Raw genomic sequence first — 26,819 nt, 5'->3', positions numbered from 1 at the left:
AATGACTAAACGATGGCATATATACTCAATGAAATCTTTTATAAGCTTAATAGAATTACTTAAAAAAAACAGACTAACAACATTGAAAAATGCTTGATTTTATGTTGTGATTATCAAAAGATAAGCTTATAGACAAAGATACAAATACAAAAAGAGTTTGCATTAGTGTTTTGAGACGTGTAATTTTTTTCCAAATACCATTGGCAATGGCATTTATTTTCCTTGGAATAAAAAAGTAAAATATACAGATAAATGCCTCCTATATGTTGTCTAATTTGAACTTTATTATAAACCTAGGAGATTAGGCAGGCACTGTTATCACCATTCACAGGTTAGACTGAGCTCTGAAAGATGATGCGCCTGGGTATTCATCCAGTGAGAGGAAGAAGAACTCAAATCCAGGTCTTCAGAGTCCAATAATGTGTTGGTAATAGAGCGGGAAAAGTTCCTCATCCCTGCTTTTATACAATTTAATCCTATTTCAGCCTCGCTTCATATCTTCACTTAGAGAGCGTGAGAAGATATCACATAAGGGTAAACCTAAATTGGAAACTGAGACTGATAAACAGACATTCTCTCATTACATGCCCCATTTGATAATAGTTGCATTCAGGAGATGTCCCAAATAAGAGCCTGTCATTTGGGATTTCACTGGCCTGTATAACTTTCAGGAAAGTGAAAATCAAAAGAGAATGTCGACAGACTTCTAAACATTCATCCCGAAAGACCTACTGCCTATATGTAAGCGTAGAGAAGAACTATGGATCAGTCCTCAAGCTTGACACCCACTCTGAATCTCCTGTTTTCACTTTGTTCCTGTAAAATGGGACTACTCTTCCTTTTCTGGACACAGTCCGTGCTTTCCAGTCTCTACCTTTGTTCTTGCTGTGCCAGCTACCTAAAATAGTCTCTTTCCTCACCTGCACTTTGTCACATGGTAGTCGTTTTTCAAAACGCACTTCAAATACCTCTTGCAAGAAGTCTTTTTAAATTCTGCTCCTTCCTGTGCCTTGCAGCCTCCCCGCACATATATTCTTTTATAGTACTTATAAACTGTCTTGTTTTAAAGCTGTCTGCGTGCCTCCTATGAGAGTTTTATGTTCATTCAAGAGGAGAAGGGGATCTAACATTTACTAAGCAGTTACCATGCCAGAATATGGTAGGAGTTTCATGGAGTAAGTTTAATACCAGGTAATTTTTATCAGGCAGCTATCTATAGGGCTAAGTACCACTTTAAGTGCTTTCAGGAATACCCTTTAAATATACCTACAGCAACTCATTTAATTTTCACAATAACCCTGTGTGGCAGATACCATTGTTACCCACATTTTGCAGATGGGGAAAACTGAGGTCTAGAAATCTGAATTTAGCCAAGACCACAGAGCCATAATTCAAATCCAGATACCCTGCCTCCGGAGGCCTTGGGACTTGCACTGTACTCCTAAGGGCTTCCTTCCGTTGAGGGAAAGGCAGGTCTCCCTGGGTCTCTACCCCAGTCCCTGAGCTTCCTGGGATTCTTTCCTCTCCTGCCAACTAGGCATCAAGCCCCCTCGCTTTTTCCCCAAATTGCTGCACCGCTTGTCCAGCCTCCAGCCTCTGTCTCTCTCGTCCTTCATCCTGCTCTTTGTGGTTATCCTTAAGGGGAGCCTCACCAGCCAGATTCTGCCTGCCAGGGGAGGAGGCTTGGAGTCCCCAGCCCCGGGTCTAAGCGTGGGTCCTCCGTGACTCCTTGGGTCTTCCGTCAAACTGAGAAGAAAAGGAAGTCCCGTGTCTGCTGCTGCCAACGCCTGTACTGGCTGCTGCTGTCTCCTAGTGAGTTCCTGTCAACATGCCCGCTACCAGCTATTTGAAAAATGCCTAAAACTGGAGTTCTTAGCCTGGGGTCGAAGGCCTCTCTGGTATTTTATTTAAAGGCATGTTTCTGTAGAAAGGACCCATGACTTTCATTAGATTCTCACGTGGATTCAAAGTTCCTCCAAGACCTTTGCAGACCTTCTGGAAGCACTTTTATTTGGGGAAGCGCCATGCCTCATAGCAAGCAATGCAACATACTGAAATCCCGTGTTAAATATATGTTTTTATATAATTACTAAACACTTCATTTGACCAAGCGACATAAAGGGATATTTTATTGCCTGCAATTAAGTATTCCTTTAGACTTTTTTTTTAAATATCTTATTTATTTATTTTCAGAGAGAGGGGAAGGGAAGGAGAGAGGGAGAGAAGTATCAATGTATGGTTGCCTCTCGTGGGTCCCCCACTGGGAACTGGCCTGCAACCCAGGCATGTGCCCTGACTGGGAATCGAACCATGATACTCTGGTTCACAGTCCCGCGCTCAATCCACTGAGCTACGCCAGCCAGGGCTCCTTTAGACTTTTCAAGTTTCCTTTTTGTATTCTAGAGCCAATAATTATTTTTTAAGATCTTGAATATTCCCTTAGGCCATTGGAAAGCTCACGGGCCCTGGATTTACTGAGTGCCCAACTAACCGAGTGTGTAGAATGGGTTTGCATGAATTCCTAACCCACAAAGGTCAGGAAGCACTGCCCTGAAATGTAACTTCCAGAAACCCCCTGCTCCATTCATTTCCCTCTGCCCGTGGCTGCTCCTCAACCTTCCTTTCTCTTTCACAGCCTTGAGAGTCTCCATTTGCTCAAAAAGGATGAGACAATGAAGTTCTCTCTCTCTCTTTTTTCCCTTCTCGGATCCTCTAGCTTTTCTCCTGATTCTGGGAAGCCAGGACCTGTTCCTCTAGGGACAAGGGGAACCCAGAGTGGAATATCTCAAACCACGGGGGGAGGAAAAGTAAGTGCTGGACAGAGGGCCAGAAGCTCACAGAGTCTTTCTCTCCCTTCCTCCCCTTACCCTATATTGGATGTAACAGAAACCATGAGGTCTAAGAATAGCAGACGTTTGGGTAGACCGAGCTATGCCACACATTTTTTGGAATAATTTCCAAAACCAGACCTGCTTGTTGCATGGAGCTAATAGTAAAAAATATAGACAATACATGACCTGATAGTAGATGAAAGTAATAAGAGATGAAATGTAAAAGGATACTGATTCAAGAAATAACAGAGCTCCCCTCACAAGGTCCAAATTAAAATTGAGAAATTGTAGAAAATGAAATATATTTTCATTTATTTTTATTTTCTTAATATTTTAAATTTATTTTCAGAGGGAGGGAAAGGGAAAGAGAGAAACATTGAATCCATCAGTTGCCTCTCGCACGCCCCTAACTGGGCACCTGGCCTGCAACCCAGGCATGTGCCCTGACTGAGTTTCAAACCGTTGACTTTTCTGTTCGAAGGCCAGCACCCAATCCACTGAGCCACACCAACCAAGGCTAAATATATATTGTAAATTGCAGTGAGTAGCAGAGTTCATCTTGATGAAGGCCAGAATGCCAGCAGAGACAAAAGTAGGAACAGAACCATGGGAAGCCCCAGAGTCAGGGACAGAGACTTCCTGTGTTCCCTAACCTCCACACTGGGTGCCATCTCTCTGTACTCAGAACCATGTGCACTGTCCCTAGCTCTCTATGACACTTAGTGCAATCTGCTTTGTTTTCTGATCGTTTTTATGAAAATTTCCTCTCACTTTGTAAACTATAAGTGCCTTAGGGTTGTTGGCATCGCTCACAATACCTGTCTAGCTTTGCATACCTCTTAGATATTCACTTATCTGCTAAATGGAATAATGAATGCGGGTCAAAATATTCTTACCGTCTAATATGCAACAGATGTACATCTGACTTAAAGGTATGTTTTATTAGTCTTTTTTTCAAGATTTTATTTGTTTATTTTCAGAGAGAGAGGAAAGGGGGGAGATGTGTGAGACATTGATGTGTGAGATACATCAATCATCAGTCAGTTGCCTTTCACACACGCCCACAAACAGAGGCCTGGCCCGCAGTAACCCAGGCATGTGCCCTGACCAGGAATTGAACCGGCGACCTTTTGTTTCAGAGCCTGCAGGTCCCCTGAGCTACACCAGCCAGGGCTGCTTTATTGGCTTTATACTGGTGTCTATATAAAGACTGTTATGAAAATAAAAAGCTTATGATGGCTTTTACCAATAGGGTACAATGGAAGTGATACAATGTCTGTGTTGAGCATAGCTTTTAAGAGGACTAGAAATGTCTGCCTTGGTCTCTTGGAGCCCTGAATTGCCGCATAAGAAGTCTGGCTATCCAGAAGGGCCACGAGGGAACAGCTGTGTGAGGAAAGAAGAGAGGAGAGTGGGGGGAGGAGAGGAGAGAAGAGGGAAGGGCAGAGAGCTCAGCCAGCCCAGCTGCTGGGAACCTCAGCCACTTGGGTCCCTGCAGTCCGGCGGAGGTTCCAGGCGTGGCGAAGCGCGGAGCAGCCTCCCCTCTGCGCTCGTCCGAATTCCCGACTCCGAGCTGTGAGATAGCATAGTAATAAATCGTTGTTTCTAAGCAACTAGATTTGGGGGCAGTTTACGAAGCATTAAAATTATCAACTGGAAAAATGCTTTAAACTAATCGCTATAATCAACTATTAGTTTAATGTATAAATGTATACACAAAGGTTACATGAAATTAAGACGTACACATATTGCATTTTAAGGACTTTTCTAACAGGTTACTTGTACAACATTAAAAAGCTTAAGGAAACTTAAACTTTACCATTTTTGAAATGAGTTAATCACATATTTAATATTAAGATTTAGGACTTACAGACATTTGCCAAGATTTATAAGATAATAACTGAAATTGCCTTAACACCCATGATTAATCCACTATAGTATAATCAGCAGGAATGACACAATTTAAGTAGCAGGGAAAAAAATGAAAATCTTTCCTAAATGTTATGTCCATGCAAGAACGTGATGCCAACGAACTAACCAAAAACAACAACGAAAAGCTGCGGCCAGCTCTGTATCTTGGGACGAGATCATCTGAAAGCATCTGTCAGGAGACCCACACAAAAGCCTGAGCCTGATCTGTGAAGAGTAGTGTATCACTGGGCTGTTTCCAGGAGACACGAGTTCTTGGTTTCTGAGCTCCTAAGCTGTTCGCCCGCCATGCCGGAACAGCTGACTTCCCACAGCGTGTACTTTAGTATCTCAGCAACCGAGGCACGAAAGCGTGCTTGGAACTTCTTACTAATTAGGACATAAAGGATGGGATTCAAGCAACTATTGAGGAATGCCAGGGCCGTGGAGAGGGGGATTCCAGCCCGCAGCACCTGGTGGAAATAGCTACTGTGGTGAATCGTGAGCTCCCCAATGCTGAACAGGTGGTAAGGAGTCCAGCAAATAAAAAAGGCCAGGACCACAGCTACGATGGTCCAGAAATACTTATTAGAGACCAGGTTGCTTCGCTTCTTCACCTTGAAGATGAGACACAAGTAGCAAATGCACATGGTTATTAAAGGTGAGAGGTACCCAAGGATAAATTTCACCCAGGTCAGAACATGGTGCCTCATCAAAGCGATGTCAGGATCATGCTTGTGGAAATTGTTATAGCAAATAGTGTGGTTATTCAGCTCCTCAGTGTCCCGGAAGTATAGGGAAGGACCACCCATTACAGCAGCCAAAAGCCAAACGAGTACAATAACAATCTGGGAATTCCTCAGGGTTCGGTGCCGATGAGCTAGGACAGGATGGATCAAGTGTACGTAGCGGTCCAGGCTAATGACCGTCAGGAAATAAACACTGGCAAACATGTTCAGCTGGGCAATGAAGGAATTGGCCTTGCACAACCAGAGCCCGAAAGGCCATTGGAAATTCATGGCCACATAGGAGATATACAGGGGCAGGAAGAGAAGAAAAATGAAATCTGCAATGGCTAGATTGAGAAACCAGAGAGTGGTGACTGTCTTCTTCCACTTGAAGCCCGTGAACCAAATGACAACGGCATTTCCTGGAACGCCCAGGACAAATGCTAAACAATATAACACGAGGGAGACCCAGTGAACCACTCCCAGGGGTACTTTCTCTTCCACATCAGACTCTGGGGAGTAATACTCCATGGGGTAGGAGTAGTTCTCGAAGTCTTCGAATAATGTTTCTTCTAGATCTTCCATGACCTTGAGAAGATGAGGGATGAAGAAACCTAGAGAAGCAAATTGAAAAAGAAAGTAATTTTTAAAAGAACAAGAAATGTTCAGTGAACAGGAATATAAGGATAAAAATATTTCATTCCAGGAACTGGAAATGTTAGATGCCTGAGTAGTACTTGTGATCACAGTCTTGATGTCCAAATCTTGGTGGACTTCAATGTCGTACTGATAATTCTCAAAGCAAGTTTTCAAGGCAAAGAAAACAGGCAGTGCATTTAAGAACACCCTTTTTAACCACGGAGACTGAAACTCCCAAAAACTATGGGAGTTTTTGCAACTGACCATGCTGGGCTGGTAGGACTGGGGCTTTATAAGAAAACGAGAGGCAGCATAGGAGGAGGTGTGATGATACCAGACCTGTGCTGTTTTGGCAGAGTTAACGCCTTCTGCCCTTTATTTCATAATTTAAGTGTCTTCAGGAGCAGGGCACTTTAATGGGTGCAGCAGTCCCAGTCGGGAGACCATGGGATCTGGGTGAACCAAGGAGCAGTGGACTTGCGTTCAGTGCACAGCAGCTAGTCTGTTCCAGACATTTGTTTCCATGTGGGAAATGAGCCCTTAGCATTGCCAGAGTTTTTGAAGAATTGCTGGATATTTATATTTTAATGTGAAAAGTTTCCAAGTCCTAAATTGCTGTTTTAAACAAAATAGCTGTGGGCCATAGTCAACCCAGCTGCACGTTTGTGACTCTTGGGACAGGCGAATTCTTAGAAACGTGGAGCTCTTTGCCCTGGCTGGTGTGGCTCAGCGGATTGAGTCCCGGCCTGTGAACCGATAGGTGGCTGGTTTGATTCTCAGTCACGGCACATGCCTGGGTTGTGGGCCAGGTCCCTGACAGGGCGTGTGCAAGAGATAGCCACAGATCAATGTTTCCCTCCCTTTCTTTCTCCCTCTTTTCCCCTCTTTCTAAAAATAAATAAATAATATATATTTTTAAAACCACACCAGAAAAAAAGAAAAACAAACATTGAGCTTTTCAATAGTAAAAGGGGAAGCTATACATTAAACCAGAAATAGACACTCTGAGTTGGCCCCTGTGAACGACTTGCCCCCTGGTACCAGAGAGGCAAACCCTCAGGTTTAATACTAAATGACCTGTCCAGAAACCTTCGCTATATTCTCTACCCAACTGATACAGAAAGAAGATTGACTATAGAAATTAGGACAATGCTTTTTTCTCTGGAAAAAACAGTTCCTAACTTTACTGGGTTTCTGTTAAGAGTTGTCAAGGAGGACCTTGGTAAGAAAAACAAAATAATAAATCAGCACATAGGACCAGAGCTATTTTTTTCATCATTATTTTGCAAATACTTTTATTGAAGCTGGGGACGGTGAAACAAGGAAGGGCTTAGGGTAGAAGAAAACAACAGGAGAGAGCCCAGGTGGGGCTGCTTTGGCTTGCTGGCAAGTCAGAGAAAAGGGGGCCTTGGAGACAAGTTCGGGGGTTAGCCTGGGGCAAGCTGCGGCTGCCTGTTCCTCCCCTGGTTGTAAGTCCTGTGGGGTCCCCTAGAGTTTGGGAGATGCACTCCTGTAGGGGGAAGAAGAGGTGGAAGGGAAAGGCATGGACGTGCTCCTGGGAGTGAGTGCACCCAGAGCTATTCTTTGAAGCAGGACCTGGTCCATTGGAGGGAAGGGTGAATAAACTCCCTGATAAATGACCCTCGTCCTGTTTCCTGCCATCCCTATATCCCTGCCTCATCATCCGTCTAATCCCTACAGCTTGGATCTTTCAACTCTTACGAGTTGTGCTCTGCCCTAAATGTGAACTCAGCCGTGTTCCTAGTTCAAAGCATAACCTGGGAGTCTTCCTGGCCCATAGACCTCCCTCTACTCCATTCTCCAATCTAAGTAACTGGGTACTGCTTTGTTCCTAGGCCTTCCCCAGGTGTTTCAGTTTTGGATTGCTCTATCGTTAGTTCTTGCTAGTCCTCAGGAGAATGCTGACCTCTATTACCACATTTCCATGACTTTTCTTATTTGCTCTCTTTCAGGTTCCACATTTCTGTGCTCCAAATTGGTTAGACTCTTCACCTACCAACCCAGGAGACAACACCCTGCCACCCACTCCCATCTCTCATGCCACAAAATCTACTCCCGTGATCCTCAACACAGGACAATTTTGCCTCTCAGGGGATATTTGGCAACATACAGAGGCACTGTTGGTTATGACAACAGGGGATGAGGGAAGGGGCAGATGGGTGCCACTGGTGGGTAGGGGTCAGGGGTACTGCTAAACATCGTAGAATGCACAGTCCCCCACAGGAAAAATTGTCTTATCCCCCAGATCAATGAGACTGGCATTAAGACACCCTGACCTATACATACTGAGCCGAGTCTGAGGCCCTTCCCTCTGTCTCTTGCTGGTGAATCTGCCCTTTTCCTGGGAGCACTCTCATCTCAGAGTCCTGGCTCAGCTTGGTCCATCCACCCCGCTATGCCTCAACTGTGCTTTATAATGCTTGCAAGCTGGTGATTGGTGTGTTTAATTCAATTGAAACATTTTTTTAAAAAATATTTGATGTAGATGCTAATATTTAAATATTGGGAGATTTCACAAAAAAAGATTCCACTGCCCTGGCTGGTGTAGCTCAGTGGATTGAGCGCGGGCTGCGAACCTGGGGGTCGCTGGTTTGATTCCCAGCCAGGGCGCATGCCTGGGTTGCTGGCCAGTTCCCCAGTGAGGACCACGTAAGAGGCAACCACCCATTGATGTTTCTCTAACTCTCTTTCTCCTTCCCTTTCCCTCTCTCTGGAAATGAATAAATGAAATTTAAAAAAAAAAAGATTCCACTGTTTAGCTTCTCTGGAAAATTTATATTATCTGTTAGGAATGGGCCTGCATTGCCTAGAATGGCATTTGCGTTCCTCTTTAGACGAGGTGTGTACTCTCTGATCGGCCCCATCACCACCACTTCCAAATAACACGTTTATGATACGTTCTAAGATGCTGCCAGCACTGAATCTGCAATCTTTGCTAATCCTGTGTAAGAAGGGAAACTGTCGAAAAAATTAAAACTGTATGAGAGCACACACGAAGTGGGTGAAGGTGGAATCTCCAAATAAAGTCTGCAACCTCCAAGGAAAAATGTGGTCTACCAAGAAACCTTACAACCTTATGCATTTCTGCCAATGGAAATTTAAGGGTGTAAACTTAAAGAGATGTGTTTTTAAACTTTTAAAAACTGAAATTATGCTGTATCATCAATCATGTTGTGTTATACTTATCTGTTCATTCTTGGTGAGAGAAGAGAGAGCAAAAAGAGGTATAGAAAGGAAATATGGGGAAATTCATCCTCAATGCAACTGCGTGGCAATACACCGGTGTTTTGGAGAAGTGGGGGGAGGTGCGGGGAGGGAGTCCGGGGGGTATGAATACAGCCTCAGGTGAAAACGGAGGGATTTCTGGGCAATGGAAAGGAGCCTTGTCGGGCAGTAAGTAGAAATGGAGATGGAGAGCAGGCAAAATTAAGTCTTTAAGTCCAGGTCTGAAGGAAACGTTGTCGTTTATGAAACGAGCAGAGTCAAATGGTGTTGGCTGGCAGTGACTCCATTGGGATGTCATCTAGTTTTGTCAATTTGGAAGTCCTTGGAGGGGCAAGGTGACAATGTCAGAATGATGCTTTAGGCTTGACTTAAAAAGAGAAAAGAGCTACTGTATTTGTCTTAAACCATGTGTGCTGCTGAAAAGCAAATAAATATTCTGACTGAAATAAAGGCTACTGAAGATCTACATGATTCTAAAACCTTTGGAGTAGCCACTTCAGTATGTGGCAGGCTGCACCGTGGACAAGAATGTGTGCAGATCCACCCAAGTCTCTTAGGAATGTGTGAGAAACGCTTGGTGTGGAGCAAAGGTCAGAGAACCATCCCTGAAGTCTGTGGCTTGGCCTCCAAAGAATGTGAAGAGGCTTATTTCCTGCAGGGATTTAGCTGTCCTGGGGACCCAACTTATCACTTTCTGGGTAACACTGACCCAGATACTTAAGCGGCAAATGTCTACTTCTGGAGCCCAGAACTGTTTATTGAGTTAAACAAATCGGGTTCTGGTCTATTCAGATTTAATAGATGGTGGAGCTGAAATTCTTTTCTGAGTAAATAGATTTCAGAGCAAGAGTTCTGGTGGAAAGTATAATGATAAATAGTCTACGAAATCCAGATGACTGGGGGAAAGGACATCTGGTAGTAATGTGTATCATTAAGCTTTTCAATGTGCCTTTAAACGAGGCTTGGCTGTAAAGGGAAACATTCTGTTTATCTACCTTGACAAACACAAAGATGCCTTCTGGCAGAACATTTGGTGAATGCAGAGAGGTTTAATTTAGTTCCATAATGTTGAGTCAGATAGGTTTTCATGGACCACTGCTAAAACGTATACCTAATAGAATTTCAAGAAAATGTAGGCTCTAATCTGCTTTGAACAGAGAGAAGGATTCAATGACCTTGGTCTATGTGGATTGCTGTGTAGAGTTCCTCAGGCACCCTGGTACAAAAGAACCCAAGGGCTAAATAAATGTGTCTTCTGTGAAAACCATAGGGGCCCTTGAAGGAACACGTATTTTGCTTCTGATCGATGACAGGAATGAGTTGAATGAATCAATGGACATGAAAGAGAACCTCTGGTGAAAAAGTACAGACCCATGACCCAGCAAACATATATGGTAGGCAACCTTAAATTTTCAAGGGCTGTCTTCTTAGGGAAGAGAGATGTTTTTGAAATGCATGTGTGGGGGCGGGGGGGGCGGCAGGTAACAGTTATTTGGAGGCATTGTTCAGTATTTTCCACTATCAAACATAAACTGTACCCCACCCCCAGACTGTACTCAAGATGTTTGGCACCAGTTAAATATTTTGCTGCCCTTTGGATGAACAATCTGCTTAGGAGGTGTTGAGGTAAGCAGTGTTTTATAAAGAGGCCCTGTTTATTGACCCAAGGCAAGCAGTGGAGGTTGAAATGGAAACTGAAGATTGGGTGTGATACCGACCGCTACTGCTGGTTGCTAAGAGCTAGAACAGTGACTGCAGACTGCACCCTCTCACCCAAGCCTGGGCGGAGCCTATCCTCTCCTAGAGAAGTAGCTTGCTTCACTATAGCTCCCATGTCATTTACTGCTTCGTGCCAGACATTGAAACAGTACTGACAGTATTCCTTGGCATGTTAGGAAGAATGGAATTTTGGGGGTTTGTCTGAAAAAGAGACAACAACGAAGGGGAGTGTTCTGGTAATGATGTCCTTTGAATGTCATGCTTAAAGCATTTGGATGTTACTCCACTGCCAGTTGGGAGCAAATAAAAAGGTTTGTCGGAGAGAGTGACGTCACTGCATCTTTGTTTTTATAAACGTCATCTGGTAGCAGTTTGGGAGAAGGTTGTCAAAATTGAGGTTAAAGATGGAAGGGCCTTAGGCAGTGACAGGGAGAATGGAGACGAGGGAGAGATATTTGAGAGACATTCATTTAGGAAGCTCATAGAACTTTTCAGGAAGTTTAGCTAAACTGAGTATGTCATTCACAACTTTTTTATGGAGTTGGCATTGAAAATCAACCTCAAACAGAAAAGCTAACTAATTTTAGGGCATACAAATGTTTTATTCACTTTTAAAGGCAGCGAGGTTGGGAGAGTTTTTTTCCTTTATGAAAAAAAAAAGAAGAAAGAACAACTGAATAAAATGGAAATGATACTTATTTTAACTGTACTGGGATCAAAGGCTTTTAATAAAAACCACTTCCAAGCTGATTTGCAGGTCTAACCCCCTCTTCCCTTGGGCAGTTTAAGAAGCCACAGCACAGCCCTAGCCAAACAGCTCAGCCGACAAGAGCATCGTCGTCCGTCCGCTACACCAATGTTGCGGGTCCAATCCCCAGTCAGGGCACCCACAGGAGACAACCAACGAATGCATGGATAAGTGGAACAACACATTGATGTTTCTCTCTCTCTCTCTCTCTCTCTAAAATAAATATATAAAACAAAGTCTTCTAAGAAGACACAACACATATCTGAGAAGTCAATGCCTACTTACGGACCTGTGGTTCTAATGCGCCCCCCAGAGGTTAGTGCCCCCACTTGGGCAGTCGGTGTGACTGTGGATTGCTGGGAGAAAGCAGAGGGAATGGTGAACCTTGGGTCAGGGAGAAGCTTTTAGGCTTAATTCCTTTTCAAGACTGTAAGATAATTAACACAGGTGTAATTTAAAGATGAGACACTAAAGTGGTTTATGAGCCCTGGAATTAGGCTGCTTGCCTTCTAATCCCCATCTCCTCCTCTTCCTGGCTGTGGAATCTCAGAGAAATCACCTACTACCTCAAAACCTCAGTCTCCTCCTCACTTGTAACATGGGAATCGTCATGGTACTAAGTCATAGAGCTGCTGTGATGATCACACGAGGAAATCCTCCAAAAGTGGCGAGCTCGGTCGGTGTCTGGCACATGAGTGTGGTCAATGATGGCAGCTATGATGATAACCAGTGTAAGACCAAAGCAGGACACTATGGAGGGACTTCTTTGTGTTACTTCATGACGAGGGTAAGAAGTTTGAAGTAGGAATTTTAAAACTTGGTTTGTTTTGTGGGCTTTATGGTTCTAAAAACATGGACTGTATGCAGTCTATGGGGCTGTTGTGTGCCTGCCTTCTGGAGGTGTTTGAGTTGGGGGACCCCTGCGTTTAGCCCCCCACTGCCATTGTTATCTGGCCAAGACTAGTGAGGAAATACAATACTGCGAAGCATTATATTTCTTAAACTTCTCTCTCTTAAAAGAGCTATTTATTCACCTTTGATTAAAGGATCTAGTCTGGGTCTTTATCTTGCTCCTCTCTAAATATTCTCTCAAGTCTGGGGAAGAATCACCACTATTGATGATATAATATTTCAAAGCCTTGGTTATGGCAGCAGGAAACCCCCAAATCAGTATTTCCTTGAAAAAGGATTTCTATGTGTACAAGTAATTTTTTTAGCATCTGAAATCTTCATGGCACAGGACTCCTGTCACTTTATTTTTCTGGGGCATGACTAGACAGCTACTGGAGATCTGAATGGTCCCAGATTATATTTTGGATATTGTCATTCATATAAATACTCAGAATTAAAGCTTTAATCCTTTCTAATATCTCCTGAGCAGTGTTATGTCTCTTGAAGAACTGATTCTGGAAGCACCAGTCACAACAGGGCACCTAACAGTTTATAAAACATCTCATAAACAGACACCGCTGAGGGTTGAAAGATTGTCTTAAAGGTTGACCGTGACAATGTCTGTGTGAGTCTAGAATATTTAACCATGACCCGAAATCTCTGCAGACAGAACTAGGCTTCAGAAAAGTCTGGGGCACACCGCACAAGTTTGTGCTGCTACCACAATATACCTTTGTTTTGTATTTCATCATTACTTGGCACTAAGTATGTTTTAGTTTTCAATCACGTATTGTCAGTGACATTTACAGAAGTCTTAGGGCAAGATATTTCCTTTCTTAAAGAAAGAGAAGGCTCTTCTCCTTAAAAAGAAGGAACAATAGTCAAGGAACTTGCAGAATACATTGAAGTTGCAGCCACTCACAAAACAATACTGTTCATCATTCAGAGATGTAGTAAGTGAATTTGGTGAGGCGGGTAGATGGGAAACTTGTTTTGATAGCAACAGTAATGTTTTTTCAACACGGCAGCAAAAAAAGAAAAGTGGGGGTGGGGAGGGAAGAGCAACATTTCTAGAACTTCCTCCTATTCATACCAGATTGTGCCTGAAAACATTTTTTTTTTGTTTGCCTTTTTCTCCCCCTAGGAGGAGACAGGAGGGTGTATAGGATGAAATGGAGCAGTGGCAACTACAATAAAGCAAGTTGAGAGGCTTGCCCATTGGTCACAACCAAACAATTGAGTCCCAGAATTATTATTGTGAATACTTCTAATTATTTTATGATAATGAAAACAAAGCTAGCAACCTCAGCACTCCACTTTGTCATGGTCAGTCTTATTAGGACTAGTTTGTTGAGGTCTGCAAAACAGATTTCGAGAAGACCACTGGAAAACTAAAGCAGTGCAAAGAAAGAACTCAGGAGGCTGCAGAGACTTGAGATGGTGTCTTTGTTGGAATGGCTGAAGGCATCAGGGAAAAAGGGAGGTCTTCAGGCGTCTGACAGGCACCTTCACATAGGTGAGGATGAGGAAAAAGGAAGGGATTTATTTTGTGTGTTTCCAGGGTTGGAAGCTAGGGCAAAAAATGTTGGCATAGTAGCCAGGAAAATCTCGGCTTATTAGAAATATGAACTTATAGCTGCTCAAATCAGAGAATGTTAAAAGCCTGCAAAACAACAAACCAAACCGATAGACTGTGTTCGGTGGGTGCTTAGAGGGTTCAGGCACAGCCTGAACTGTTGCTGAATGGGACACTCCAGAAGGCACTAACGTATGTGTGCAGGGGGCCTTTAAGGGCAAGAAGCTATGACATCGGATATTATTTTTGAGCCCTTATTCTCTACTGATCAGTAAACTGAAGAAGAGGAAAATTAAAGAACTCGCAAACCGTTTAGTTGGCAAATTGGCATGGCTAGAATTCTTATCCAATTTGTAAATAACCAGGCTCTTAATCTTCAAGCACCCGAAGTACAGGACTCCTTTCTCAGGAGAGTTTAGCATAGTAGAGATTCTGAGAACGACAGAATTTAGAGAATAATTCTACTGTTGCTTCCCTACCCTAGAGCTGTACTTGTGGCTGAATGAAAACAAAACAAAAACAAAAACCAAACAAACAAGAAAACGAACCACTCTTCCCTGCAAATGAGGACGACCAGATAAGAGAAAGCTGAGAATCACCTAAGAAAAAGAAAGCGACTTTGGTTCTTTCTCAGACTCTTCCACACCATTCCCCACCTCCAGGCCCAGCAGACACAGCTTATGAGAATATTTTTTAACTTTGTGACCCTGTCACTGCTACGTATGAGCATTGTGTCAGAGGCGCACATTTACCCAGAATCTACTCTGCCCCTGGGGCTGGCCTTGACTGCTGTTAAAGTCACTGCAAAATGTGGAAAAGTGAAGAACCAAACTGCCAGGCCAGGAATCGAAACCGGCTTCTATCTAGCACACAGCATCTGGATCCTGAGGACACTCAGGCAAATGGGAACGTGGAGACCTGCATCTGCCCGAGAGCTTCTCCTTTCCTCCTGGAACCCACTGCAATTTCTTCTCGGCCTTCTAAGGGCAAGGGTGCTTCCAAATGGTGCACAGCCAGGTCCTGGTTTGACTCATCAGGCCGAAGACGTGGACGAGAGAGGAGCAAATCAGAAAGGGGAAGAAAACTTTCAACCCACTTCCTGGTTCTGATCAAAGACCTTCACCCAAACTCCACTGTGGGGCTCTGAGGGCTCCCTTTTGTCCTCTGTCTAGCAGAGCCCTTCATGGGGACCTCGTTCATTATGGGAACAGGGTCCCCCAGAAGTTAGCGTGACCCACCATCACACCTGGAGTTTTCCCCCATGGTTTTCGGTGGCAGCCTTATATTAAAACAAACGAGAGCTATTTTACCCAAGTACACTACTGTGCCTAGTTTGTGACCCATCTCTGAACATCTGGACACTTCCTTCTATACATTCAGAGATTCCTTTACAACTCTCCTAGCCAGGGGAACAGTTTCTTGTTGGTTTTCCACTTGGTCAACCACAAGTTCAGATTTCATGGCATAGGACCAGGATTAGGGTAAGGCCAGTGAGGTTATATCATGCGCACAGAGTTGGATCCTGACTTCATTTAAACTTTTGATATATTGTTCAGCACGGGATTCTTTTGCATTAAGGGTGATGACTAAGGTTTTTGGCAGCTGTGAACATTTTGCCTCAGTGGCCTCACCCTAGTTCCTGACCTGCCAGGGCACTGGACCTGTTTGAGTCCATGGGCACCAGCTCGCCAGGTAGGCTGACCGAGCACTGGAACTCAGTAGAGATGGTTCAAGTGTCACTTCTGCATGTCACTAGCTGCAGGATTTTGGATGTGTGACCTTCCCACCTGGGACCCCGGGGGGTGACCTTCCCACCTGGGACACCTGCCTCATCTGGAAAAGGCAGGTGACACGCAGTTTTAAACAGTTACGAGGAGCTCAAGGGTGGCAGGGCAGTGCATTCTAGCCCTTGTACCACTCTCTGTGCCTCCAAGGAGCACCGAACCCAGTGCTTTGCAGAGAGTGGGTCTTCAAAATGTGTCGTCTAGTAAATTTTTGTTGCACATTGGATCAAAAATATGAACCAAGATCCAAAACAAAAGGCCTACACAAATTAAAAACATTCTGCAAATGAAAACAAAACCTCCCCAAACAGGAGTACTGTCCCTCTCTTACTCCTTCCAGAGAGAAGAATGAAATTGAAATCATTGCTCTTTCTAATTCATTTACTGATGAGTATGGCAAAGACTTATTGCTTTTTCTCCACCCCCAGCCCCAGCATATATTCAAGTATTTCAGGTTATGAGCGAACAAGACTTGTGTAATCATCCAGCCCTCTGGGATTTCTTTTATTTAAAGATACCAGTACCACCCGAATGAGTCACATTTCATAAAATGTAACATCTGTGAGAAAAGGTTATAAACACGCGGCGGTGCCTAAAACAGCTGTAGAACTGCCGAAGAAACACACTCTCCACTTCTTAGCTAGTTCTTCATAGTGAAGTCTGCATAAGTAGGGAGAGAGAACATTTGCGCCTGCAGCTCAACACTCTTTCATTTTCTCCTTTTCTTTCCTTGCCTGTCAAAGAAAGGAAGGGAGAGAAGGAAGAAGGAAGGAAGGCAGGAGCAAAAGATCCTTGTTCAATGGTAAAACATATGACTATGTTTTCTATATTTTCACAGCTCTTTTCTTTAGTCTGAGCTCATTTTGTATTATGCCATCTTTCCCACTTACTTGCTCTCTGACCACTGGTAGAAATCCAGGAGCAGAACTGCTTCTGAGACCTCTCAGTGATATTATTTTGCAAACTGTTTCTGGACACAGTAAATTTGCAGTAAATAATTTTAATGAATTTAATATTTTTCTTTCCTATTTGATATTACTCAACCTTGTCTCAGAAATGGAGGTCTGTTACTTGAGGAAAATAAAAGTGACCTTCTAAAGGTCATTAAGCATGGTGGTTCATAAGGAAGAAGAGATGTAGGCATACGTCTGCACTGTCCCCATTGTCACAGTATTCTGGGCACCTGAAAGCCAAGTGCTTCTCCAGGCCATCGCGCCCTAGGAGGCAGTCAGAAAAGATCTTGGTGCCTATGCAAGTTACACAGTATATCTTCACTGAAGCACAGTACAGTTTACTTCCTGATAGGGAACTTGAAAGAAACTCAGTTAACAAACTACTTGATATCATCAAATTTCTTTTTAAAAATTCTATTTTAGCCCTGCTGGCGTGGTTGTGTGGATTGAGCCCTGGCCTGCAAACCAAAAGGTCAGCGGTTCAATTCCCAGCCAGGGTACATGCCTGGGTTGCAGGCCAGGTCCCCAGCTGAGGACATGGGAGAGGCAACTGATTGATGTATCTCTTGTACATTGATGTTTCTGCTCCTGTCTTTCTCTCTCCCTTCCTGTCTCTCTAGAAGTAAATAAATAGAAATTCTACTTTTAGAACAGATTCCTATATCTTTTCTGCTCATCACCGATTTTTTCTAACAAGGCAAAGTCAGACAAATTGCTTCCACCTAAAGTCTCATTCCCTGAAACTGTGTTTTATAAATTGTGTGACTAGTTATTAAAAGCAAAACAGCTTGGCAATTCTAAGCTCATCTTTAAAACCACCTAAGAAGAGTCAAATTAATAGTAACCATAGATATCTTGAATTGAAGACACTTAAGTTTATAGCTTGTATTTAAGATGTTTTGAAGGTTCTGAATAGAGAAATTCACAATGGCCATTAAATTACTTCATAAAAAATCTAATTCTACCATACTGACCTGGAGAATGGGACTGGAAGGCAGTGTTCACTGTGTTCTTTTGAAATTACCTGTCTTCTGCCACCTCAGAAGTCACATGTTAAGCAACACTTGCCTTGAACTTCACGCCAGTTACAGGACAAAGCAAGTCATCTCCGGCAGGTTTTCCCGGATGATAACATGCTTAAGCAGCAGTTACAGGCCCTAAACTGTTTAGCTAAAATGGATTTGGTAAGCCAACATGAAAGAGATATGTAATATGGATGAACCAATGGCTCATTCAGTGCCTTTTGGAGAGAAGGCTTTAAACTCTATCATGTGAGGAGCATTGAATGAACAGGTAGAAGCCATTCATCCTGGAAAGAAAGGGCAGGTTGACTTTTTTCAAATGGCTCAAGGGCTTGCATACAGAAGAGGGAACCATGTTATCTGCCAGACAGTGAGACTAAGAGTATGAGGGAAAGAAACACTTTAGCTCAATGTAAGTCAAAACTTCCTGAAGATTATGGTTGTTTAAAATGGGCATTAATTCATTTACTATTTACTGAGCATCTACTATGTGTTTTATGCCCTGGACATATAGCAGTGGACACCAGTGAAAAGAACCCATGGAGTTTTCGTTCTTATACAAACCTGTGTCAGATGATGGCACGTTACTCATAATGGGAGACGTTTCATGAGGCAACTGTAAATTGAGGGTTTCGTAGCAGGAAATCAGCAATTAAACAAGACTGGACTTGATGACATCTAAGTTCTGGCAACCCTGAAACCCTATGTTGTGGTCACTCAAATGTTTTCGTGATGAAGTTTGGTGGCTCTCTTGGCTATTGGTCAGGACGTACAGTTCTAATTCTATGGCTTAGTCAGTCTTTTGTCAGTCACTGTGTATACACAGCGATGTCTCTACTAAGTTTCGTAGAGGGCTTGGCGGCGTGCAGGGTAAAGCGAGAGGACACTAGAAAATGTCTTCCATGCTTATTGTACAGAGAAGAAGCGTAATTTTCCTGATGGCCCGTATTGTCCCCAAGTTGCTGATTGCTATCCCTGTTACTTTCATTCTTTCTCAACTTGCCATTATTTGTTTGGGAATGGGAGTCCTCCCTTTACAAACCAATTTCCATTCTTTAATCTTTTTGAAAGAGGGTGGAGTCAGGGTAGCTACAGATCACAGACTCATTGTTAAAACAGGATGAGATGTTAGAGGTAATTTAATCTAATCCCTTATTCTATACACAAGAAAACAGAAAGTTAGCAGAAGCTTTACACGACCTGAACACTAAAAACAGAAGCACTAATAACTACTGGAATTTTAAGCACATTATCTACTTTGGGACAAGAAAGTTTTATAAAAAATGAAGTAGAACTTCTAGGAATTAAAAACTTAATGTTGAAGTTTAATTTAATAAATACGTAAAATAGAAGCTTAGACCTAGTTGATGAGAGAATGTAGACTAGAAGATACATCCGAAGAAGTTATCCAAAATGTGACACAGAGAGACAATGAAATGGAAAATATGGGGGGAAAAAGCAAAAAATGAGGAGTAGAGGGTAAAAAATTCTAACATATATTAAGTCAAATTTAAGTTTCAGAAGGGTATAAAACAGGTCTTTAAAAGTGGGTCCACAATCAGATGCTATTTTGTACTTGGATATTGTGATCATGTACCAATAGAGAATTATAAAATAATTCCCGTAATATTCCTGATTAGGACAGAGGATGACTGATTTGGGTATCATTCCATCTGATACCCAATCAGAGGTGTCAAATGTCCTCCCATTGTTCTGTCTCAATGGCATCACAACCACAGGCTTGGTCACATGTTTGGCTTGGGGAGAAGGGTCATCTTTGCAAATAGGGTCCCTCTGCTCTTCACCAAACCCCGAATAAACGAACTCCATGAGAGAAGGCAACTGGAAGATGAGAACTCACCACAGAATGAAATTTGGACCATGATTATAAGACCTTTTGTAGAATTACAAAATGCTTATAAACCTTCTATATTGATCTTATTTCTATTATTGACTCTTCTCTGGTGATTAATAATAAAGACCTTAAGACAAAAATAAATATTTGTGGAGCAGAGAATGTGGAAGTTGGAGAGATTCGTGGCCAGAGAAGTGGGCAGCAGAGTCAGCTTCTGAGGGAGAGGGGAATGACTTGAGCTCCTGGGTCCCCTCCAGGATAAGGAGAGAAAATGGAAGCTGGTTGAAGCCTGGCTCTGAGGCTGAACAGTAGAAAAAGACAAGTAGGACTCCCCGAAATGCAGCCATTGCAGTGTACACAACTCACGCCCCTTACTGTATTCAGTACAAGTAGATCCTTCCTAAAGACAACAGTAGGGAAGGAATAGTTCAAAAGCTGGGGGGAGTGACACTTTTTACAATATGGTTACTTAGATGATCCTTAAAAACTCTGAAATCTGTGGGAAAGACATAAATACCATCTTTTTAAATGCATGGCTGAGCTGGAGAGAAAGGAAGGAAAATCCTTAGTGGCCTGAACTGAAATGGGAGCAAGAATCCGGAGACATCAAAGCTGTTGGCTGTCCCACGGCCCCTGTGGCCTTCCCTTTATTGCTACCACCAAGTAGGGCACACATTTAAAATGTTGGACCAGAAAATTTCCTGAAATGCTGGGAACCAATCACCCTCCAAGGGTTTGATGAAGGGCTTGTGTATGTGTCCATGGGGGAGTGGGAGTGGCACACTTTCAGTTTGGCCCTAACCATCACTCTCTCCCTGCACAAAGCCTCGAGTCATCCAGAGATGAAAGCTTAGGGCCTCTGTAGGTCTACATAGTTTCTGGACATGAGCACACTCTATACATGAATGTGGCCTTCCTTTTTTGTTTAATCCTCACCCGAGGCTATGTTTTATCAATTTTACAGAGGGAGGAAGGGAGAGAGAGAGAAACATTGATGTGAGAAACACACACCGATGGTTTGCCTCCTGTCTGTGCTCTGACCAGGGATTGAACCCACAGCCTTTTGGTGTTTCGGATGATGCGCCAGCCAGCTGAGTCTCCTGGCCAGACTGTGGTCATCTTGATTCCCAGGTATGTGTCACAGCTTTCCAAAGCCCCTCTGTATGCCTTGTTCTCCAATTTTTCTTTTAATGCTTTCTGTTAATTGAATGCCTTCCCACAGTTAGTATCCATCACCTTAAGCAGCTGCAAAGTTAAATAATTGCCTGTAATTATTTCTGACAAATGCTTATGGGTAAAAAGCTTTTTACAATGGTTGAGCTCTGAGTTAGCTCCAATATAGACAGTCTTGTAAACGAGGATTTTCTGGGAGCCACCAAACAGGCCATATATTAATTCCCTGAGAATGAAGCTTTGATGGAGCTCCAGCTCCTTTCCGTTGTTCCCAGAGGCTGCCAGGCTGCCAGTCTCCACCTGGAACGCAGGCTATGTTACTTTTCAAGACTGTCCCAAAGCAGAAGACTCCAGGGCGGACGAGGGCAAGTTAAAAATGTCACCAAGCTCACTGAGATTCAGCTATTTCCTCCTTCCTTTGTTCCTTCCTTTAGTCCTTCCTTCCTGTCTTCCTCGCTTTCTCACTTTTTAAATAAACACTTGTAGCTAGCTTTTGAGTAATTTCCAGAGTTCTGAAAAAAGCTGGTTCTGGCCTCGTTGCCAGTTTTTTGTTGCTTTTGTGGAGGAAAGAATTGCTTGAGGTACTTACTTTGTTACTTTTGCTAATGTCACTTCAATAGGGACTGTGAATAGGCGTACTTTGTGCATCTGAAAACCACTTGGCCCAAAGAGTATGGTGTTCTAAAAAAATCAGGCTTATGAAATTTAAGATTATAACCCACCTAATAGTTAAACTCCTACGGAATAACATACATTGTTCTACCACCTTCTTCCTAAACTTGCTTTAGCTTTAGGGACTATACAAATGAATGAATGAATGAATTAACCAATAAATCAATTCAATTTGTGGTTCATCAAACAGTCCAATACAGCGACTTACACAGAAAGGGCACTCAAAGAATGGTGCTGAATCAAACTAGATTGACTCAAACAGGAAAAATCTTTCTGTTCTCTATTATGTCTTATCCTACTCATAGCATTAAATCTTTAGTTTTACATTTCTCCGATATAAAATTGTATAGTCTTTTAAAATTAAAACATGTTTTTTTATTTATTTATCTTAGAGGGAAAGGGAAGGAGAGAGAGAGAGAGAGAAATATCATGTATGGTTGCCTCTCGTGCGTCCCCTGCTGGGAACCGGGAACTGGCCTGCAACCCAGGCATGTACCCTGACTGGGAATTGAACCGCGATCGTGTGGTTCGCAGGCCCGCGCTCAATCTAAAACATGTTTTTTATTTATTTCTTTTTAGACAGAGGGGAAGAGAGGGAGAAAGAGAAAGAGAAAAACATCACTGTGTGGTTGCCTCTCATGTGCCCCTTACTGGGGACCTGGCCTGCAACCCAGGCATATGCCCAACTGGGAATCAAATTGGTGACCCTTTGGTTCTCAGGACAGTGCTCAATCCACTGAGTCACACCAGCCAGGGCTGTATACTCTTTTATAAAGAAAATTTCCCACTTAATTTTTAGCATCATGTACTAACCAACTGAGCTAACCCAGCTGGCTTTTTTCCCATTTAATTTTTATGGAATATATCTTAGTATGAAGAGAAAATGAGTCCTATAATATTGTTTTAACAGTAAATTCTCTCCATACAAAAAGGAACAAAGAAACAAGGAGGGACAAAAGAAAAGAGGAGGGAGAGAAGACACTCTTGCCAGTTGACAAGGTGGTGGCCACTGACAAGTTATAAAAAAGTATTTTTACTAATATACAGCAGAGATGTAATCATTTCTGATCAGGAAACTCTTAATTAGCTCAATGGAAGGACAGTAATTAAAGAAGCCTATTTGAAAATAATCCAAAAGATTGTTGTGTCTCCTATCTTTCTTAATTTGTTATAATGAATGAGTCATATTTTAAGAGGATTAAAGCTGTTTATAATGATAGAGCTACATTTAAAGACTAAAAAAGGTTTAGTAACAATATAATATGATTGCAGTACAATATAATATGATTGGATAAGATTACTGATTCTTTCATTTACTGTTCTTACTAGCTAATTGCAAATTAAAAAAAGAAACAAACTAAGCAGCTTTTAATTTTGTTTCATTCTTTGTCCGAGATGTGACGATTAAGTGGAACCTGGACACACATGCACACATATTGAGTTAATTCAATTTTATAAATGTATAATAAATTGCTATAATAAATCATTTTATGTCCTTAGTTCTGCAGTGACTCTATTTAATTAATAATGAATTCAAAAGCAGGACTTCAATTTCTACTCTAGCAAACATAGCCTACCTACACTCTTCAAAATTGTTTTATCTTCAGTAAGTGCTTAAAGTCATATAAAAAAAAGCAAAGGGGATTTTTCTCAGTTCTTATGACATTGCCTTATGACTTTCAAATTTGAAAAACACTCTGAGAAGTAGAGAGGTTCCTCAAGATACCAGGCCTGAAATGTTTATCATAGAAAAACAAACATGGGGATTATTCCAGACTTAGGAAAAAAGATACAAAAACTGAGTAATATGTGACCACTGATTAGATACTGATTTTAAAAAGCTCTGAAAGGTATTTTGAGAATAATTGTAGAAATTCAATATGGATTGGATATCATTAAGAAAGTGTTTTTCATTTTCTTAGGTGTGTTAATGATACTATTTTGGTAGAAGAATGTTCTGTTTTCAGGGGTTGAATACTGAAGTTTTTAGGGCGGAAGTTTACAAATTTTTCAAATGATTCCGAAGAGCTACATACACATTGCAGTTGTCAAGCTAGGAATGTATACCCTGATTCTTATCACGAAATATGATGAACAGAAATACACTTCCTCCTTCAAGAAAAAACTTGTTGCCCTGGCTCGTGGGAAAGCAGGCAAGAGAGAGCCTCCAGCTAGCAGAGCTTAAGGGACTGCTGCTACTACATGAAGCCCCCCTACCCCTGCCCTTGCCCAAGGTCATGTCCTTCAATGAACACTGAAAGGAAGGACAAAGCCTGGCGAGTTCTGGTCCAATGGGAGACAATTCTGCCGGGCCCGTTTTAGCTTTCAAGTCTGCTACGGCTGTCGGTCCCACCTTGCAGCTCCATTTCTCCCCCTGCCCAGTTGCTCCCCACCCACCCACCTTTCACACACAGATATGGATCTTAAGGGCACAACCTAATAAATGTCTGATTATTAAACTCTGCCTCAGAGTCTTCTAGGATAACTCAACCTGTGATGTGAATGGACATCAAATAATTTCCAAATGAGGAACACATTTTTTAAAACTTTTGTTTCCTTCCTGGGGTGGGAGTGGGTTGGAAGGAGAAGGGCAAAGGGGGAAAAATTGGGAAAACTGTAATAGAATAACAATAAATATATACTATAAAAATTTTTTAAAAATAAAATTAGCAAAAAAAAAATGCCAGTGTCATCAAAGACAGAGACAGACTGTGGAAATATTCCAAATGAAAAGAAACCGAAGAGACCTGACAAGTAAATGGAACGTATGATGCTGGACTTCATCCTGTGCAGGAGACAAATTAAATGCCCGACGCAGCATTATTGGACCGGTTGACAACACTGGAATACGGACTGTCGATTAGATAAAAATATGAAATCCATTTTAAATTTCCTGTAATTGATAAGTATACAGTGGTTATATAAAAGAATGTCCTCATTTTTAAGAAATAGACACTGAAATACACAGGAGAAAAGATTCTGAAAAACTACATACAAACATGCACAGAAAGAATATAAAAGCAAATGGAACAGAACTATTACAGGTTAGGTGAAGGGAACATGCGAGGGGTCTTTGTATTTTCTTGCAACTTTTCTGTAATCTTAAAATTATTTTCAAATGAGAAATTTTAAATATATATTATATGTGTGTATATATATATCACATATAGAGAATCAGTCAGAAATAGTGAAATGTTAATAGTTGATCTAGATAATAGGTATAAGGTCATTCTCTGCCCTATTCTCTCAATTTCTCTGAATGTATGAGTTTTTTCATAATAAAATTTGGAGTGGGGAAATGGAGGCCAGGATGTTCCTCGTTGCTTAACTATGAGATTTGCAAGACTATACCACTTTGCCTTTATTTCAAGTTGCTGCTCCAAGTTTAATGGTCACTCTATCTGTGATTAACTGAGAGAACATACATTAGCATACCAATTAGACTCTTAAAGTTTTCCCCTCCATAAAACTGAATTCTTAAATCATTAATTATTTACCTCCTCACTCTAAGAAACCTCATTAGATGTACAGTGTAAACTCTGAGTACCAAAACCTTCTCTCTTTTTACGCTCTGCTATATCCTTAGTTGCTAGAACAATTCCTAGAACACGGAATATGGCCAATAAATATCTATAAAGGAACAAGTGAGAAAGATCTAAAATAAATATGGTTTTCCTATAGGTTAACAATTTGATCTACTAAACTGCAGCCCCTACCATTTTAGCCAGCATTAAACTCGGTTTGACTTTTTGCTTGCTTTCTTTTTCCTACTGCGAGTCGGGAGAATCTGAATCCTGAATTATTTTAGCAATAAAGTCATTAACTGACGAACCTGCGCCAGGAAATGTTGGAGTTAGCAGTTGCTAGATTCCTAGAGGGAGCAGCAGAGAGAGCTTTTTGAATGCAAGCCCTTCGGGGCACTTAGGTACAAAGTGAGCTTGAGGAAAGGGTGCAGCCGAGGGCCTAGGGGGGAAGGACTCACCACATAGGATCGGGCTGACTTGAAACCAGGAGAACCGATGTTCTACCACACTTGAAGAGGTCCACAGGCTATATGAAGCCACACGTCAGAAAATATAGCTTATTTACTACCCAAGTGTCAATACTCACTCAATGAAACCAGAAATAAGTGAAGCTGCAGGAAGCGATGAGTCAGGAGTCAGAATGCAGAAATCAGGATTGGAACAACAGAGAGGAACCTAAATAGATACGGAAATACATTGCATCAGTTTTGTCCTAATGGACGCGGGTGTGTTAACTGCAAAACAGCTGCCTTGCTGTGGTTGTGACCTCCAGGCAAAAACCCGCAGCTTGCTGGCAGTGCCGGTGGCTAACAAGACTTAGTCCTAAGGGCAAGTGTCATCCTAAGACACACGCTCCTGTCGTCTCAAGGCACTCTTAATATTCTCCTTCACTACACTCTGTATTTCCACTCGAAGCTCAGAATCAGAGAAAGATGAACAAAGATAACCCAGAGCCTTCGGTTTTTCATTTTCACCCTCTTGTCTGGCCCTTGCCTTTTCATTTTCAAATGAAAAGAGCTGCTGGCTCCCTATGCAACTTTTCTTTAAAACAATTTGTTTAGATTTATAATTAGTCATTTTGCATTGAATAATAAAAATTATCCTTTTAACTAAAACAGCCAGCAAACACCTGAAGTGTTTTCAAGGAGGCAACCCACACTGTGTTTAAAGGGCCACTCTGCTCGACCTCCCGGCACACTGCAGCAGGACATCAGAGCTAAGATCAGTGCTGTGGCCTTGACACAGAGGTGCACGGGGAGATGTGATTTATGGCAGGTAGGTGCTCTGAGAAGTGACTAATGGTTGGGCTTTAGCTCAGATATTTTCCCCATTTACAGTGAGAGTGCTATATAATGTTTCTCCATTTTCTTTATTTTATTTTTAAAAAATTTGTACATATCTCTTTAAAGATTTATTTTTTTTTTTTTAGAGAAGAGGAGGGACAAAGAGAGGGAGAGAGACATCAACGTGTGGTTGCCTCTCACGTGCCCCTACTGGGGGCCTGGCACGCAACCCAGGCATGTGCCCTAGACTAGGAATCAAACCAGCAA

The 26,819-nt window shown here is 42.1% G+C and overlaps 1 protein-coding gene across 4 annotated transcripts in view; it reads right to left on the bottom strand.

The window, feature by feature from the left end:
* Positions 1-4,565: 4,565 nt before the first annotated feature.
* Positions 4,566-26,819, bottom strand: part of CMKLR2 (chemerin chemokine-like receptor 2) — a 40,313-nt gene continuing 18,059 nt past the window's right edge. The window contains exons 1-3 of one of the 4 annotated variants that reach the window (XM_037043506.1): positions 25,728-25,848; positions 12,109-12,175; positions 4,566-6,081 (exon numbers count right to left, since the gene is read on the bottom strand). In XM_037043506.1, the coding sequence (XP_036899401.1) occupies positions 4,985-6,052 (1,068 nt within the window). In that variant the 5' untranslated portion in view covers positions 6,053-6,081; positions 12,109-12,175; positions 25,728-25,848 and the 3' untranslated portion in view covers positions 4,566-4,984. The other 3 variants (XM_037043505.1, XM_037043508.1, XM_037043507.1) reach the window with 3 other exon arrangements.

The sequence above is a fragment of the Sturnira hondurensis genome, unplaced genomic scaffold, assembly GCF_014824575.4.
Source record: "Sturnira hondurensis isolate 20B ecotype Veracruz unplaced genomic scaffold, ASM1482457v3 Scaffold0004136, whole genome shotgun sequence".
Lineage (NCBI taxonomy): Eukaryota > Metazoa > Chordata > Mammalia > Chiroptera > Phyllostomidae > Sturnira > Sturnira hondurensis.
This window is presented reverse-complemented; position numbering and strand designations above follow the sequence as displayed.